A 17000-nucleotide genomic window follows, 5' to 3' on the forward strand; every position below is an offset into this window, starting at 1 on the left:
TGAAGATCATGTGTTTTTCACCTATAAAAATTAATAGACTTCCTATTTGTCATCCAGCACATAAGAAATTTGGAAGTTGTCATTCTGTCCTAACAATGTCCCAAACAAAGCTGTTCACACTAAAAATCAACAACTCTTCTTAGATTCATAAAACAAGTGAGGTCACAGGGCAAATGGCTGCCCCTAAAATTGCAGATGCAGATAGGCCAATACAGAAAATCCCAACTTACTGAAACAAACCAACCAGCAGACACCTCTGCAGGAATCAGTGCTGGGGTAGGAAAACCTAAACTGTACTTGATGAACTGCTGAAGGCCTAAAGTAGACAAGTCTGTTAGAAACTCCAGGAGGACCCAGTCATGGGAGGGATCCCCATACATTAGTGAGTTTTACCTCCATGGGCTCTACCAGGTTCTCACAGTGACTATCTGAGAAAAATCCCCTCCCACTTCCAGGAGGGGGAAAGGGAAAAGCAACCATTTTTCTCCCAATTTTTTTTTTTTTTTTTTTTTTTTTGCAGTACGCGGGCCTCTCACCGCTGTGGCCTCTCCCGCTGCGGAGCACAGGCTCCAGACGCGCAGGCTCAGCGGCCATGGCTCACGGGCCCAGCCGCTCCGTGGCATGTGGGATCTTCCCGGACCGGGGCACGAACCCGTGTCCCCTGCATCAGCAGGCGGACTCTCAACCACTGCACCACCAGGGAAGCCCAAAAGCAACCATTTTTAAATACACTGGAGCGTTCTGTTCATAACAAGGTCTGCCCTCTGGAGAAACTAACGAGAGCCTAAACTGCTGGGGGGCTTATCAGAGCCTAACTGACCCGAAGGAAGGGAAATATACAACTTCAACCCACTCTAGCCATCCTAACTCCTCTGAGGGAAGTGGGAGGAGAGGGGAACTGAGGAGCGCCTGTGTAGTTCACAGTCCAGAAGCACAGGCTTGCTCAAAGACTACGATCTAACAACGCTTCCCCTCCCCGTACCACCAAAAATGAATCCAGACACAGACCTTACATCCTTCACAAAAATTAACTCAAAATGGATGGTGGACCTAAATGTAAAACTCCAAACTATAAAATTCCTATAACGTAGGAGAAAACCTAGATGACCTTGTGTATGGCAATGACTTTTTAGATAAAACACCAAAGGCACCATCCATGAAAGAAAAAAATGGTAAACTGGACTTGATCAAAATCTTCTGCTCTGTGAAATGCAGTATCAAGAGAATGACAAGATAAACCACAGACCTGAAGAAAATATTTGCAAAAGACACATCTGATAAACTACCATTATCCAAAATACACAGAGAACTCTTAAAATTCAACAACAACAAAACAAACAACCCAATTAAACATGAGCCAAAGACCTTAACAGACACCTCACCAAAGAAGATACACAGATGGCAAATAAGCATATGAAAAGATGCCCCACATATGTCATTGGGGAAATGCATACTAGAATAAGGAGATACCACTACAAACCTATTAGAAGAGCCAAAATCCAGAACTGACAACACTAAATGACGACGATGACGTGCAGCAAAAGAGCTCTTGTTCATTGTTGGTGGGAATACAAAATGGTACAGCTATCTTTGGAAGACAGTTTGGCAGTTTCTTACAAAACTAAACATACTCATACAATACAGTAGTCACACTCCTTGGTATCTACCCAAAGGAAATGAAAATGTATATCCACACATAAACCTGTGCATGGATATGCAGAGCCACTTTTTCAAAATTGCCCAAACTTGGAAGCAACTAAAGATGTCCTTCAGCAGGTGAATGGATAAACAAACTGTGGTACATCAGACAATGGAATATTATATAGCACTAAAAACAAATGAGCTATCAACTATGAAAAAACATAGGAAACTTAAATGCATATTACTAAGTGGAAGACAATCTGAAAAAGCTACTTACTGTATGATTCCAAATATGTAACATTCTGAAAAAGGCAAAATTATGGAGACAGTAAAAGGATCACTGGTTACCAAGAGGTAGGGGAAAGGGAGGGATGAAAAGGTAGAGCACAGAAAATTTTTAGGGCAGTGAAACTGTTCTATACGATAATACAATGGTGGATACATGTCATTATACATCTGTCAAAACCCACAGTATGTACAACACCAAGAATGAACCCTAACATAAACTATGGACTTTGGGTGATGATGTGTTAATGTAGGTTCATCAACTGTAACAAATGTACCACTCTAGTGGGGGATGCTAATAATGGGGGAGTCTGTGCCGAGTGGGAACAGGGGTATATGGGAAATCTCTGTACTTACTGCTCAATTTTGCTGTGAGGCCAAAACTGCTCTAAAAAGTAAAGTCTGCCAAAAAATTAATATGTTAAGAAATGAAGCTAGCCACATTCTCATGATTATAAGGGTGGACATAATTTTTACTGCTCACTCACAATTCTAACATCCTGCTAGTCTGCTATTTAAGCAAAATTATAACGTGCACTATTTCTACAGTAAAAATTTAACGAAATGCTAAAATTAACCATGAAAGATGCATAGGTCAACATTTAAAACTTCCTTAATCCAACACAATTGTAATATTTTACAGTAAATGTCAAATGGTATTTGAAAAATTGTCAGTCAACTGCTTTCTTTTCATGTGAGGGAAACATCAAAAGAAAGTAATTGCAGCATCTACACTAAAATATAATTATAACATTAACTGGGTTGAAATAGGCCTCTAGTTACATCTTCCACTATTATTCTGAATAAGAATTTTTTATTATTTTTGAATAGAGTGGTTCAAAAATATTCATCCTTATTATTTACTGCTTTGGAGTTAGGACTGTCTCTAAAGGGGTCAAAATGAATTATATTTATTATCACAGGCAATTCTTCAGAATGGCGTTTGATACATAAATATACTTTCAAATGAACCATTTGCTTAGTCGTCTATGAAATATAGTCATAAATAATCATGGCCTGGGTTAAAGAAACAAAAAGGAACATACATTCTCACATATCATATAACAATCTTTTATCCCAGCATCCATTCTCAGATGCTTAATGGCTAAGTTCTTAAGTATGGCTTAAAAGAAAAATAAAACACATTATGAAAAATACAGTACAAAGACTGCAGAGATGGAAAATCTGTTTCAATACTTTTCCTCCCTTTCAAAAGACAAAAAGGAAAAAATACACAAAAGGAAAGCAATTTGGCAGAAAGTACTGCAACAGTTGATGCCACTAGATTTATAGTCACTTTTGGCAGAGTACTGCTGTGAAAAAGCAGAGGTGCTGCTATTACAAGAAAAGATTATGTACTTTCAAGAAAGGGTAGGATTAATCTCTCTTCAACAGACAACCTCACCAGGAAAAGCTTCAGAAGTTCCAGAGAGCCCTTACTGAAAGGGAAACACAACCAAAAACCATAAAACAAAACATTATTTAACAATAATTACCATATAATCTCTAAGTCTATATTATTTTTCCAATTAACATCCTGTGTTTAGCAAACCCTAACTTCCAAACGAAGACTGTACTAAAACCAAAAGTATTAGCTATTGCTTTTAGGTAAAAACCTTTGTATTCACTCCCAGTTTAAGGGAATGTTACTCTAGATCAAGGCTCATTTTTAAATCATAGCACCAGTAAATATAAAGAAATATGCTCAGTATGTCATCATTTCATTTGCCTTATATAACAACTTCCAAAAGGATTAACACCAGTTGGAGAAATGAAACTAAGTAGAAATTAGCCTTATTTACTGAATAAAATTTATATTTACTGCTAATGAAAAACGATGTAAACAGTGAGCAACTATAAAAATTTTTCATGGCGGATATAATGTTTTCAATTTGTCCCATGTATGTTCATTCCAAGAAGGGACATGCAACATATCTGACTCTTAAAGAAGGTAACCATGCACCTAAATTTGCTTCTAAGAGCTTTATGAGTTTTTTTTGTTATTGTTGTTAATACATTTTTTCAGGTTATTTTCTCCCACAGTGTAAATGATTTATTTTTAATCAAAATTTGCAGACATATAAGAAATCACAATATTTTAATAAAATATTTACATTCACTGTTATTTTTAAAAGTATCTGTTTCTACATAGCTCTATATAATATTAATGAAAATATTAGGGAAAAGCTACAAATGCCAATATATTTTAAATTAAAATTAGGAAGTAAAGGGCTCAAACAATACTTCAATAATAGAACTGATCACTGAATTGTCCCCAAACAATGCCTAATAAGTCATCTTATCATACTAATTATAATTCACCAGAAAAATAATGCATCTTTCATAGGATCAAAAAATACTTATGCAAATAATTTAACTTGGTATATAGCAGTACCATATATCATTGATTCTTTAAAATAGTTTTCTATTTATGACTAAAAGATTAAACTGATATGCGAGTGTAATTTATGAAACTTAACTATAAAAATGTCAGTAGTAATTCCTTCCTGAGTATTCCTCTCCAATTTAAAAGCAAGGAAGCCTAATAAACTAAAGAAGGCATGGCAAACTTCAGCTTGTGGGCTGAATCTAGTCCACTGCCTGATTTTATAAATAAAGTTATATTGAAATATCTACACTCCGTCCTTCACATATTGTCTATGGCTGCTTTTGCGCTACACTGGCAGTGTTGAGTAGCTGGGTCAGAGACAATAAAGCCAAAATATTTACTATCTAGCACTTTACAGAAAAAGTTTGCAGACTCCTGAATTATAGATTTAGACCTTCATTACTTCATTTGTAGGCACACACACACTCATCTTTTATATGGTCTTTAGTAGAGAAGATATTAAGCTAATCATTTAAGAATCTGTATGTTCTTTCTGTTTTGATTTTATAATTGTATATTGACCACTGTCTAATTTCTGGCCTCTTTATAAGGCAGAGGATACTGCTCGATTCTGATCTGCACTGCTTTGGACTCTACTGCATCTTCTCATATGCTTTAACATTTCTGACAGTTTATTTTAAAATAAAAATACCTCAATATTATAGCTATAATTTCCAGAAGGACTAGTTTTAGCCATTTAATGACTATGTGATATTATGAATAAAGGATGGTAATGTAGAAATTTAGATTTTAAACGCTGAATTAAGAAAAAGATTGCTACATGGGTGGAAAAAGGGATGGAAGTAAAACCAAAAATACATCACAAAGAGAAAGGCACTGGGCTTTAAAGGATTACTTTAACAGGGAAAAATGTATTCTAGACCAGGGGTCCCCAACACATTCGGGTTCCTGTGAGGAACCAGGCCGCACGGCAGGAGGTGAGCGGCAGGCGAGCCAGCGAAGCTTCACCTGCCGCTCCCCACTGCTCCCCATTGCTCACGTTATCGCCTGAACCATCCCCCCTCCCCCATCCGTGGAAAATCTGTCTTCCATGAAACCGGTCCCTGGTGCCAAAAAGGTTGGGGAACGCTATTCTAGACTTAAGGAATCACTAAACACATGGCCCATTGTGGAACACTGAGTAGTAAGGAATAAACTGTCAATGATCCTTTCCCCTTCCCCTCCTTCCACCCAAGCCCAAAAATAAAAACAAAAGTTACACATAAAATAGAGCTAGTATCCAAAATTTCTTTAAAATGAAATACAAAAGAATGAGAGATTAAAGCAATTGGGACTGCTAAATCTGCAAGTAGATGACTGTTATTTAAATTTTTCAAAAATGTTAAAAATTGTAATAACAGTATGTGGAAGACAACTAACTTGTCTTTCTTCTTTGGTGTTGCAAATAAATATTAGAAATAGGTTTAAATTAAAGTACAAGACCTATTATATAGAAGCCTGAACATCTTCACAGGAAGAAGTTTGAGTAATTAAATCCAAAGGTACTATTGATATTTCCTCCTTAGAATGATTTACATCACATGTGACTAAGGGAAGGGAGATGTATCAAATACCTTTTGGTAGTCTTTTATGATTATAGTTTATGAACTCTTAGTTTATTTTACAAAAATCAAGTCAACAGTCACTTTGTTTTGCTTCCTAGGAAGTTTCATAGTACTATATTATGTTTAATAAAAGGCATTCAAATATAAAGGTAGTATATAGTAAAACATCCTTTTCTCTTTGTCATTCTGCTATATTCTTAAACAGACATCTGTTTAGTTCAAACCAAATACATTTCATTAATCTGCAATCCCAAGGTACTGAATATACCTTCCGATGATGACAGCACCAAATCAGGACCGGATATTCTCATTCAAGCATTATCAATCACAGCGTTGACACTCTGATTATTAATTTCCTTCTTGTAAACAAGGTGTCACTTCCAATGCATGAAGTTAAAGTCAAAAAGTGACACCCAAAGCTTATCTTTTATTTAGTGATAATCACCCCTATAGTCCACTTACTTACATGCACAGTGCTAGTTATTACTTTTCCAACTTACTATACAATTACTCAAATTACATGCTGGCAAGTCGATGAAATTAGTCTCTATTAAATTTCTTACATAAAAATTAATAAAATCATATGATTAGGAACCCAGTATTATTTTTAAGCAATCTCATTTTAATTTACATCCTGACCATTAACACCCAATAAAGGAAAAGTAAACTTTGTAAATAATATTTGAAAATGGCCCAAGTTTCCTATGTCATTAATGAGGCCCTACCGATTAAACAAAGGAAAAGCAACAACCCACCATCCTAGTATTCAACGTGAGCTGCTGTTTCATCAACGAAAAAAGTGTATCTCACATGCTTTTTCCTCCTCCCTTTTGTAAATAAAAGTTTACAACTGTGTATCTGCTGACTTATTATGAATGCAGGCAATGGGTACAAAGTAAAGGGACCCACAATGGGATTGAGTCCAACACTTCACCCGCTTTAACAGATACTCAGAACAACCAATCAGAAGACAACTCTAGACAGAGATGGTCCAGAGCATTCCCAAATCCTCCACAGAAAAAAATTCAAGATCCTAGAGCCGGAAGGACTCTTAGAAATCACAGATCCCAATTTCCTCATTTTACAGAAAAGGAAACTAAAGCCTAGAGATTTTAGTTGGCTTATCCAAAATTAGTCTGAAGACTAGAACACAAGCTTTTAATAAGGGAATTCTTCGAACATTCCTTTACCTTTTTCTGTCAGGATGGCAAAGTCAAGTTATATTTTTAAAAGCAAATTATACTAAAAAACAAATGGAAAACAAAGAGAATACCTAGCAGAAATAAAAACCCATTTTACTTAAAGTAAAAAGGCTTACCAAGCACAGACTTGATTCCCCAGTAATTAACATATCCCTTTTCAATCCCATTTAGATTCTATCATACCTTGTTTCCCTCCACAGGAAATTCATTGCAAAATAACTGCTTCCAGGCAGACACCTTTTCTGGTAGTTTCTAAAGTAAATGTGCCTATTCTCCTTGCTGCAGTAATCCACACTGAGAATCATAACCTACAGCTGACACAGTACTCATTCTTCCTTTTATACAAAGTCCTCTTCAGTGAGGAGCTAAGAGTTGAGAAGTAGAAGTATTTCAAAGTCCTTGTTTTTCCTCTACGGCTAGAATTTCAAATGACTAGAGTTCTTCTATGAACAAAAAGGATGGCGGGGTAGAAGAGTAACAAAAATTTGGCTAAATTCTAGCTGAACTGTTTCATTTTTAACTACTTTGAGCAAAAATCTGTTTCCAAACCTTTTTTCCAGTTTTGTTAATTACAATAAAATAAAATTAATAAGCAGCAAGTCAAACATTGCAATGCTAGCTACCTTATAGTACAAAGCCATTAAACAATCATTTATCACCTACTATGTGAAACAAACTTTCACAATCATTTATCACCTACTATGTGAAACAAACTTTCACATATTATCTTATCACATCTAAATAGCAATCCTTAAAACTTGTGGTTGAAAAGAACACAACCATTTTAAAGAAGACAAAAACAGTACTTTAAGACCTTTTCCTTCGAAGACTGACTACATCAGCTACAAAAATAATGAAATTAAGGCCTTCCTACACAGAGCCTGGCAGCTAGCTGCTTCTCAGCAAGTATTCGCTGAAATAAATGAATGAAAGAACTGAACATTAAAACCATAGAAAAACTCTCATATTTATAATAATATCATATTGAATAGTCACCAAAACAGTCCTTGCATGGTCCTAAAAACATACACATTATTGCATTTAATCCTGACGCTCACTTCATGAACTAGTTGGGTTATTATTCCTACTTAACTGGTGAAGAACTAGGACAAAGTGTAGTTGTTCTCAACCAGGAGCCCCTGGAAGTCTGAGAGGGCATGTGGGTTACCACACTAACAGCAGAGGTAACCCTGGCATTTAGTAAGTGGGAGCCAGGGATATTAAATAGCCTGCAATGTGCTGGGCAAACCCACAGAATTATCCAGCCCCAAATACTAGCACTACTGAGAGACACTGACCAAGGATAAATGGACAAAGCCAAACAGCTAACAGTGACTTTAAATTATTTCGATTCAATAACAAAATCCAGGAAATCACCGAGGACCAACCCAAAGGAAATCAAATGTAAAAGCGTATCAAATTCTCAAGCTAGAATCAGTCTAGGCTACCTTCTCGAAACGGCAATAGGATAAAAGTAAAAGATTACATAAATCCAAACTCCACATCACTCTGCCACACTCTTTACCAAGTTTTCCATTTCTGTCTTGTAATTGCCTCGGTGCTGTATTTGAAAACTTTATCACCACCTTTAGTTGCTCCCTCTAAGATCTGATACAAAGAAGTCAAGTCCTTCTCCAGCTCCCATTCTACTACCCCTGCTTTGGATCCACTTTACTACCCATATGGATTTAGTTACATATTAAGGTTCCCTTGGTTCTATTCTTTTCATCCATGACACCACTGCATTATTAATCATCCTAAAAATCACAAGGTCTTCCTGAGAGCATATCTCCTTATATAATGATTCCTACAATGATTCCTTACTGAATAACACCCAGATAACTCAGGCTAGCACTCAAGGTTTTCCACCTACTGGTTCCTTATTTCTCCCTCCAACTCAATTAGGATCACAATTCCAAGCAGTCTCTAGTATTCCACTAAACTACCATGATCCCTTTTCTCTACTTTTGCCCACACTGTTAGCCGAGAATAATTTTCCGACTCCTCCTTCCCTGCCATTCTCAAGCCTCATCTACTAATGTGCAGAAGTGTCATTAAACGCAATAAACTTCCCTGTAATCTGACTTTGTGTTATGTGAGTAGACCCTAAATAACTCTTATTTCACTTATGTTTATCTAGTTCTAGTCCTTGAACATAAGAATCATATTTTCATTTCTTTTGCATACTCACCTAGAACAATATATAGCTATTTAGAATCACAAAGTTGTTTCTCGAAGAAATCATCTAATACAGCACCTTCATTTTAAAAGTAAGAAAAAACTAACTCAAGGACACATAATTCTTTAGTGGCAAGACACGAACAAGAAATAAGGCCACAATTCATAATCGAATGTTAACTCTTAACAAGTGCTTGTTAAATGAACTCCAATGTACAGAAATCATTTTGTAAGCCTGCATTCAGCAAAATTACACTGCAATTTAAAAGACAAGCCCATGCCTTATCAAAGCAGAGACTGCCTACTATATTTTCCACAAGTCAGGAAGACAATAAATGAGATCCTTTGATAACTGTGATACTTAAAAACTCAATTTTTTACAAAGATTAAGTAAATTTGAAAGTCCATTTTTTGGCACAGTCCTTGAAATACTCATACATAAAACAACCTTGTTGTGTTTAGACGAAAATACCTTAAAATAAGATCAGGGTAGCCCATAGTTACAACAGACTATGAAGCAATTCAAAATTATACTAGTAAACCAGGAGTCCAGATAAGGACAACAGCAGAATTACTAGAAATGCCTTCATTCTTCACTTAGAACCTTTTTTCTCCCCTTTACTTATTCCTTATGGGGATAGATGATTACTTTATCTCAATAGTTCTGATGCTTAGATTACTCAGAAGAACCAAACTGTACCTATTTCTACATGGCAAAAGGAGGAGAATTAAGATAATTAAATCACTACTGTACAACTTGGCATATAAAATTATGCTTCCCTGCTTCCTATCAGTAAGTTCATTCCAACCTCATATTCACTCCAGAAGCCAAAAAGGTTGAACATAAGGCATGTTTATAATGACATCAGCCATTTGCTATACGTTAATGCAGGAAATACATTAAATTTATCTTGCTTCATCATTTGTTAGATACTGTTTAAGGATTCAGATTTTCACAATTCTTGTCTACAAACATTAGATATCAGATGTAAATTCTTCATCATTTTTTTTCTAACCTCAAAATAGATAACTTAGTATAGTCCTCCAACATTTAGGAAGACATTCTATTCGTTAAATTAGACATGCAATTCAAATTCTAATAACCCAGTCCCACTTTTGAAAACCTCCTACTCTGCTCGACAGTTAGATGAAAGAAGACTTTATTTACAAGTATATTTCTGCTCTGAAGACATCTTTTAGAACAAATGTATGACAGACTACAAGAGTCTAATATGAGAAGAAAATAAAGAGAAGGATTGTAAGAAGCCAAATGCAACAGTGAAAAATATAAAAGAACTAGGGCAAGAGAAGAGACTTATTATTAAGTCTGCACATTAAACCAATATGGAGCTTTGAAATAAACTATAGTTGTCTAGCTTTCAAAACAAAGAACAGAGAAATTAACAAATTTTAAGCCACGCATGTGGAAATTATGTAAAACTAAAAAGATTTTAGTCTTATTTCAGATAAAGATTTTTATTTTACTTTAAAATAAAAAAAGATTTCTATTTTACTTTAGATTTTCTACAAATCAAAGCCATAATAAAGCTCATAAGCTTATCTCCTACTTAAACCTAACAGAAGGAATGACTAGTGGTATTACTGGTAGGCAAACCAATTTATCACTATGGAATGTTCATATAAATCTCATAAAAAGGTAAAATAAAAATGTATTTGGTAAACTGTTTTCCTAACTTCACTGTAAGTACAATAAGAGAGGTTCTAAAAAAATTTAGAGTGTAACTGTAAATTACAGATTCACTTTTCATACAGTATTTAACTATAAAAAATGTATAAAAGCAAAAGACATATAAGTGATGATTTCGTACACTTGATCCTTTTCATTTGACAGTTAGCATTAGGACTAACATTTTAATTTTAACTTCTCCCTTTGTGTAATATGCTAATTCCTCAAATGCAGTAGGGGTAAAAAGTCTTGTCTAAGAAAAACATTTGATTTTATAAAATCAGCCTTGCTTGCGGTACTCATGATTATATTAAGTTATAAAAGGAGCAGACGGGCTGTTAAAAGAAAAAAGTTATGTATTGTAAGAAAATTGAGACCACACTGGGTCTCAACTGGGAAAATAGTAAAAATTGAACCCACTTAAAAGAAAACCAAAATAATCTAAAAATAGTTGATTTAATTCAACTTTTTTTTCCCCCTTTTAGTCCAGAGGTGATACTCTTTTGCTGTGAACAAAAAAAAATTGGCTTTTCATTCTAAACAGTCCATCTGGATCCAATACCACACTACTTTGTCACTACACGGGGTTTTGCTGAACACTTAGCACCCACACTACCAAAATTAATTTTATTCCCGTCTTCACAGGACTAAAATAGGAGCCCTAAACTAGAAGGTATTGATCACTGGATACCGGAATAAAAATATCTATACAATTAAAGTAAAAAATATTTTAGTGTCAACTATCTAGATATTTGGGTAAGAACTATTTAGATATACTGTCTTAGAAATTCACAGATTCAGATCTAGCTTGGTCAGATTTTACCATTTTTACAGGTATGAGTGCACTACTGGTATTTACTATGAATGATAGACTTCACTTAGTAACACAATTCAGTGAAAACTTTTATAAGCATTTTGAACATAGCACACTAATCACAAATAAAATACCCTGATACCACGTATAGCACTACTTTGAAATGAAGATTTTAAAAGATTATAAAAAAAGGTAAGACACATGTTTAACTCAAATGCAGGCTCCCCTCCTTCTCAGGAGCAGATAAATCTAACACGTGGGGAGTAAAGTTTCCTGCTCCTCCGTGTTTCTTATCATCTAGTGTTTTCGTCTATTTATTACCAACATGTTACTTCAATAATATGTAGGAAGCAGATATCCTACTGATGGATGAACAAAGCATTTTCTTTTTAAAATTTTATGTTTAAGTTTAAAATTAAGGGCATTTAGGTTAATATGGGTAAATATCATAGTAAAAGTAAACACAATTTTATTTCAAGTTAAATAGTTTGAGAGGAATTGTGAAGTATTCTCCATTGTTCAGACTGAAAAAATTATCTTGAAGAATGAGTAGGTATTTGGAAAAAAATGCTATGACAAAACAATTACAGTTCATGCATAACCAAGAAAAATAATCCTCTATACTAATACTTAAGAGTACAGCTAACCTAACAGTATTTACATATACATAACAAACGTAGACCATCAAAGGGAAAACTATCAAGACAGTACACTTCTCCATTTGCATTATACTAACAAAATGCTCTAAAACTTTTAGAAATAGCAATACTTCATAACTATTTATATAAAACTTGTATTTGTTTTCCAATGATTTTTCTAGATGGACAAGTCAGAAACAAATTCAAACTCAACCTCTAATTCATTAGAATAAATAGTCATAATTTCAACATCTACCATGCACAATATTTTTAAAAAAGCAAATAAAATGTGCCTTGTGCTATTGTCTTTAAACCTCATCCTCTACATAGTCCATTCAATAGACCACTAGTATAAGCAGATATATTTCCCCTTAGAAACTTCTACTTCCTTGCAAAGACAGTAATTATTATAGCAAAACTTTAGAACTCTATGTGGATACGTGTTTAGCTACTATAAATTGAGCTAAGAAACATCACAGCAACATACAACCTGCATGCAAGTATAATCATGGGGAGAGATACAACCACATGATTTCACATAATACCTGATCATACCATTTCTTTGGCATTAAACAGGAAAAGCAACTAATCAGCAATACAGAAGGACTGGGGAGAATACAGTAAAAGTTAAAAAATAAAATTAAATTAAATGAAAGGATACAGCCTTAAAGCACCAGTCTGAGTTCCCACTGCCAGGATCTTCTGTACAGGATCAAAGGCCAAGGCTGAGGGTTGATAGGGAAATCCATGGCGAACAGTCTAGGGATGGGCAAGTGACATCACAGCAACCAAGGCAGAAAGCAAAGTTTTAAAACAGAAAAGTCAATAGAGGTATTAGAACCGAGAAGCAATTATAATTGATGCAAAACACATATACATGCACTGCTATAAAAAAAAAAAACTATGAAGTCTACATCAAACAAAAACCTATGCACACAGAACCTGAAACCAAAAAAACAAAAACACTATCCCAGTGTTACACCTTAATTTCTGCTTTTCCATCACAGTGGTAGGCTTTAGAAGAAAATTTAATATTCTATAATATTATGTCTGAGAACAAATTACTGAAGTTTGCAGTGGTCAAAAATTCTGTATATTCATTTAAAAATGCAATTCATGCTTTTTTTCAAGTGTGCTAACTTCATCATTACTTTATTTGGATGCTAAATACAAGTACTTCTAAGGAAATGCTGTCATAATTACTCTAATTAAGGATTCAGTAAAGCAATTAGCAAACATCTATCTCATCATTTTGCAACTGTAACAGAATGAAAATAAACACAGCATATATTTTTGCATTTTGCTATTAAATCCTTAATAATTTTAGGACACTGGGGCAAAAAAGTATGCACACACTTTTAAGAAACTCTGACTTATGAATGCCTGGTATTAATACCAACACAAGTTTGTATTTCTCATTGAGCAGCTGGTGAATTAATTCGCTGCATCATTCTTTCTGAATTACAGACCGCTATGGCAACTGTCGTGCCATTAATAGGCAAAAATCACAGCTCTAACTTTTTCACCAAACAAAATGATAGAAAGACCCTATAATTTCATATTTTAAGCCTCCTACCACATTTTAAGGGAAAAGTGATGCGCAAATATCTAGTTGAACACGTTTGGCTTTTTGATAAACAACATTCATTAGACACTGTTCCCAAAGGAAACTTGGAAGTCAGTGAATTATGTATTAAAATGCTTGAATATAAAAGCCATAAGATTAAGGTCAGTATAATACGTTAGAAGCAACCTTGAAATGACTGCCGCACGTGAAAATCAACGAAAAGGAGTAAGATGAGGTCAATCTCCAAAATAGCCCACCAAGCAAAGTGTGCTAGAGGAGCGAGACCTTTATTCGAGGTATGATTATTATTGGCGTTCTATCCCTCGACTCGTGTGTAAAGCCTGAGTTGTCCCTAAAACGACCCCGATTTTCGCGGGTCTGCGCGCTCCGTTCACCTTGCACAGCTGAAAGTGCTCGGACTGGAGCGTTTCCTGGATCTCGGGCTCCCGGTTCCCAGGCGGGTGCTGCTGCTGCAGCTGCTGCTGCTGCGAGGCCGAAGACGAGCCGGCGGTCAGGCCGTCCAGCACCTTCCTGATGTTGAATTTCCTCATGGTCTCGGCGGGGTCCCCCGCAGCCCGGGAGGAGAGGTAAGGGGCGTCCCCAGGCGGGGGGAAACCAGCCCGGGCCGAGGGCAGCTTCGACCGAGGACGCGGAGGTGTGGGACAGAGTGTCCGTGTGAGGGGAAGGAGGCAGCTGGGGAGAAGCAAAAGATAATCCGAGCAGGATATACTGCGACGGGAGAACCGCGGCCGCCAGAACCCCGGGCGCCGACCCCTCTTCCTCCGAGGCCGCCGCTGCTCGCCGCGGCTGCTGCGGCGCCACTTGAGCCGCCGCCGCTGCCGCCGACTCGCTCCGCGGCCCGGCGGCACAGCAGTGGCAGCGGCGCCCCGAGCCCGCTCCGCCTAGCCTCACCTGGCGGCGGGCTGACTCTGCGCCGCGCCGCCGCCCCGGCTCGCCCCCGCCGCCGCCGAGTCCATGGCCCGCGGCTCCGCCGCCCACCCGGGCCCCGCAGTCCCTCGGCGCTTCCTCCCGCTCCTGCTTCTCCTCCTCCCGGGGGTCGCCGGTTCTCCGTCCGCCGCCGCCGCCGCTCGGCCTCCCGGCCGTTCAGCGCCTCTGCCCGCCGGCCATGGCACGCAGGGCGCCCGGGGTGGGTCCCAGAGCTCTCCGCTTCGCTCCTCCGAGGCTGGCTCAGCCCGCCCTCGCTCCTTCAGAGCCCCGGCTGCCCACCTCAGGCTCCGCCGCCGCCCGCGCTCCCGCCCGGCCGCTCCCTCTCGCCTGACAGGGCGCCTCGGCACACGGCACCAACGCCCGCTCGGAGCAGCAGCGACAGCCTCGGTTACAGCACCGGCCGCGGCGGTGGCGGCAGCTGGGCCTCGGCGGAGCCGGGCTGCTGAGCATGCGCACCGCTCGTGCCCACCCCCTCCTCAGCCACCGGAGTGGAGCTGGGGCTTAAATTATCCTCTGCGAAAATCCCAGACCGTGGCTAAATTTCTCCCATCTCAATCTCCTTGCCAGAGGATGCAGCTGCTTTTCCTGCAGCTGGGAGAGTAAAAATGTTGATGACTAACAAGCAGCAGGAATCCTTTATTTCAAAATCGGTCATTGAAGCGGGGGTTTATATTCTCACCCTTTAATGAGGCACACACTCCCGGCTGCTGGCTGCAATATTATTGTTGTTGCTTTATTGATGGGCTTTGTTTTGGATTGATTTGGATTTGGATTTTGAAAAACAGCGTCTAGACAACGGTTATGTCTGTGGCAAGGGGATGACAGACTTAGAAAGGGTACCAGGAAAGATGAATCTAGAAAGGGAAAAATGAATTCTTTCCTGTAGCTGTTACTGTTGGTAGGATGAAAGCATGGCCAATGGCAGGTAGCTGCTAGAATGGGAAGAGGATGCCAAAGGGAAACGGCTCCAGGGCTGGGTGTTTGCCCCGACCAGTGACACGCCAGTCCTGGATTCAGTCCGCACGCTAGCGTGGGTGGAGATGCGAGCGGGAGCGAGCGTGGAAGTAAACACAGCGCGGACACTCAGACCTTCAATCCGCCCGGTAATGCTGATTATCCACTAAGTAATCCCCAGTAGCTTCTCCACTCTTGCAAGGGGAAAGGAGGGAAGAATGAAGTTTTCGCTCAAACCTTTCCACTGCTTCACTGTCACAATCCCACTTGGATGCTTAGAGACAAATATCTGTCTCAAGTTTGAAAAGGAGGAGAGATTAATGATGCGGGTACCCTTTCCCGAGAGTGAGTTCAACAAGGAAAGGTGGATGGGAAGCAGAGGTACTTGATTAGGAAGGATGTAGAAACTAAGGAAAACGTAAAGAAGTATGCAAGCGCATAAAGACTAACTCTAATTCGTGGGGAGGGGCTGGAGAGGAAGGATACTCTCCTAGGCTACTAACTCCCTAGCCCTGAGGGCTCTGAGCTACTGAGGGTTTTCTGAAGCCAAATCAGAAGTGCCCGCCCTCTACTTTGTGATTGGCCGCCTACTGCCCTGCGCAGGGAAATTTTCGTCACAGTATTGGTTGATGTGACAGGCTTTCAAGAACCGTCAGCAAACCAACCACGACTGGGCCTCAGGGATTTCGGCAAACGTAGTTCTCTGTGGAGCTTCCGCATCAAAGGGCGATGGCTTACGCGTGGAACTTAGAAAATTGTTTTGTGTTTTAATTTTTACTGAATTACAAAGTTAATTCACTAGGTGTAACGAGCGATAAACCAGATTTGAAGATTTTTCTCAGGCTATTTCCAAGTGGCTCTGGGATTTTTGTTTACCAGTTTAGTCCTCTGAAACACATTTTATTGAGTGTGAGACATTGTGCTACGTACTGAAGACGCAAAATGCAACTCTTACTTTCAACAAGCTCCCTAGTCAAAAGGTGGCAAACCTCATGTAAATTAGTAATTGTGAATAGATGTGATGAGCTCATTGATGGCATCACGCAAGAGGAATGCAGAGGGTAAATTAATTGGCCGGAAAAGGCCCCGCGATGGTGAATTCACCATAGTTCAGTCCAGGTGAGGAGGAGGA

The 17000-nt window shown here is 38.4% G+C and overlaps 1 protein-coding gene and 1 long non-coding RNA gene across 12 annotated transcripts in view; one reads left to right on the forward strand and one right to left on the reverse strand.

Annotated features, from left to right (window-relative positions):
* STXBP5 (syntaxin binding protein 5) overlaps positions 1-14830 on the reverse strand; it is a 165362-nt gene extending 150532 nt beyond the window's left edge. For 3 of the 11 annotated variants that reach the window (XM_060167219.1, XM_060167220.1, XM_060167218.1), the window contains exons 1-2: positions 14362-14819; positions 13061-13158 (exon numbers count right to left, since the gene is read on the reverse strand). In XM_060167219.1, the coding sequence (XP_060023202.1) occupies positions 13061-13158; positions 14362-14517 (254 nt within the window). In that variant the 5' untranslated portion in view covers positions 14518-14819. Of the gene's footprint in view, positions 1-13060; positions 13159-14361 lie in introns of all 11 variants that reach the window. The other 8 variants (XM_060167223.1, XM_060167222.1, XM_060167221.1 and 5 more) reach the window with 4 other exon arrangements.
* The window catches only part of LOC132530220 (uncharacterized), a 33851-nt gene continuing 31262 nt past the window's right edge, over positions 14412-17000 (forward strand). The window contains exon 1 of the long non-coding RNA XR_009543734.1: positions 14412-14553. This is a non-coding gene — a long non-coding RNA (uncharacterized LOC132530220). The remainder of the gene's footprint in view (positions 14554-17000) is intronic.

This window comes from Lagenorhynchus albirostris, chromosome 12, assembly GCF_949774975.1.
Source record: "Lagenorhynchus albirostris chromosome 12, mLagAlb1.1, whole genome shotgun sequence".
NCBI lineage: Eukaryota > Metazoa > Chordata > Mammalia > Artiodactyla > Delphinidae > Lagenorhynchus > Lagenorhynchus albirostris.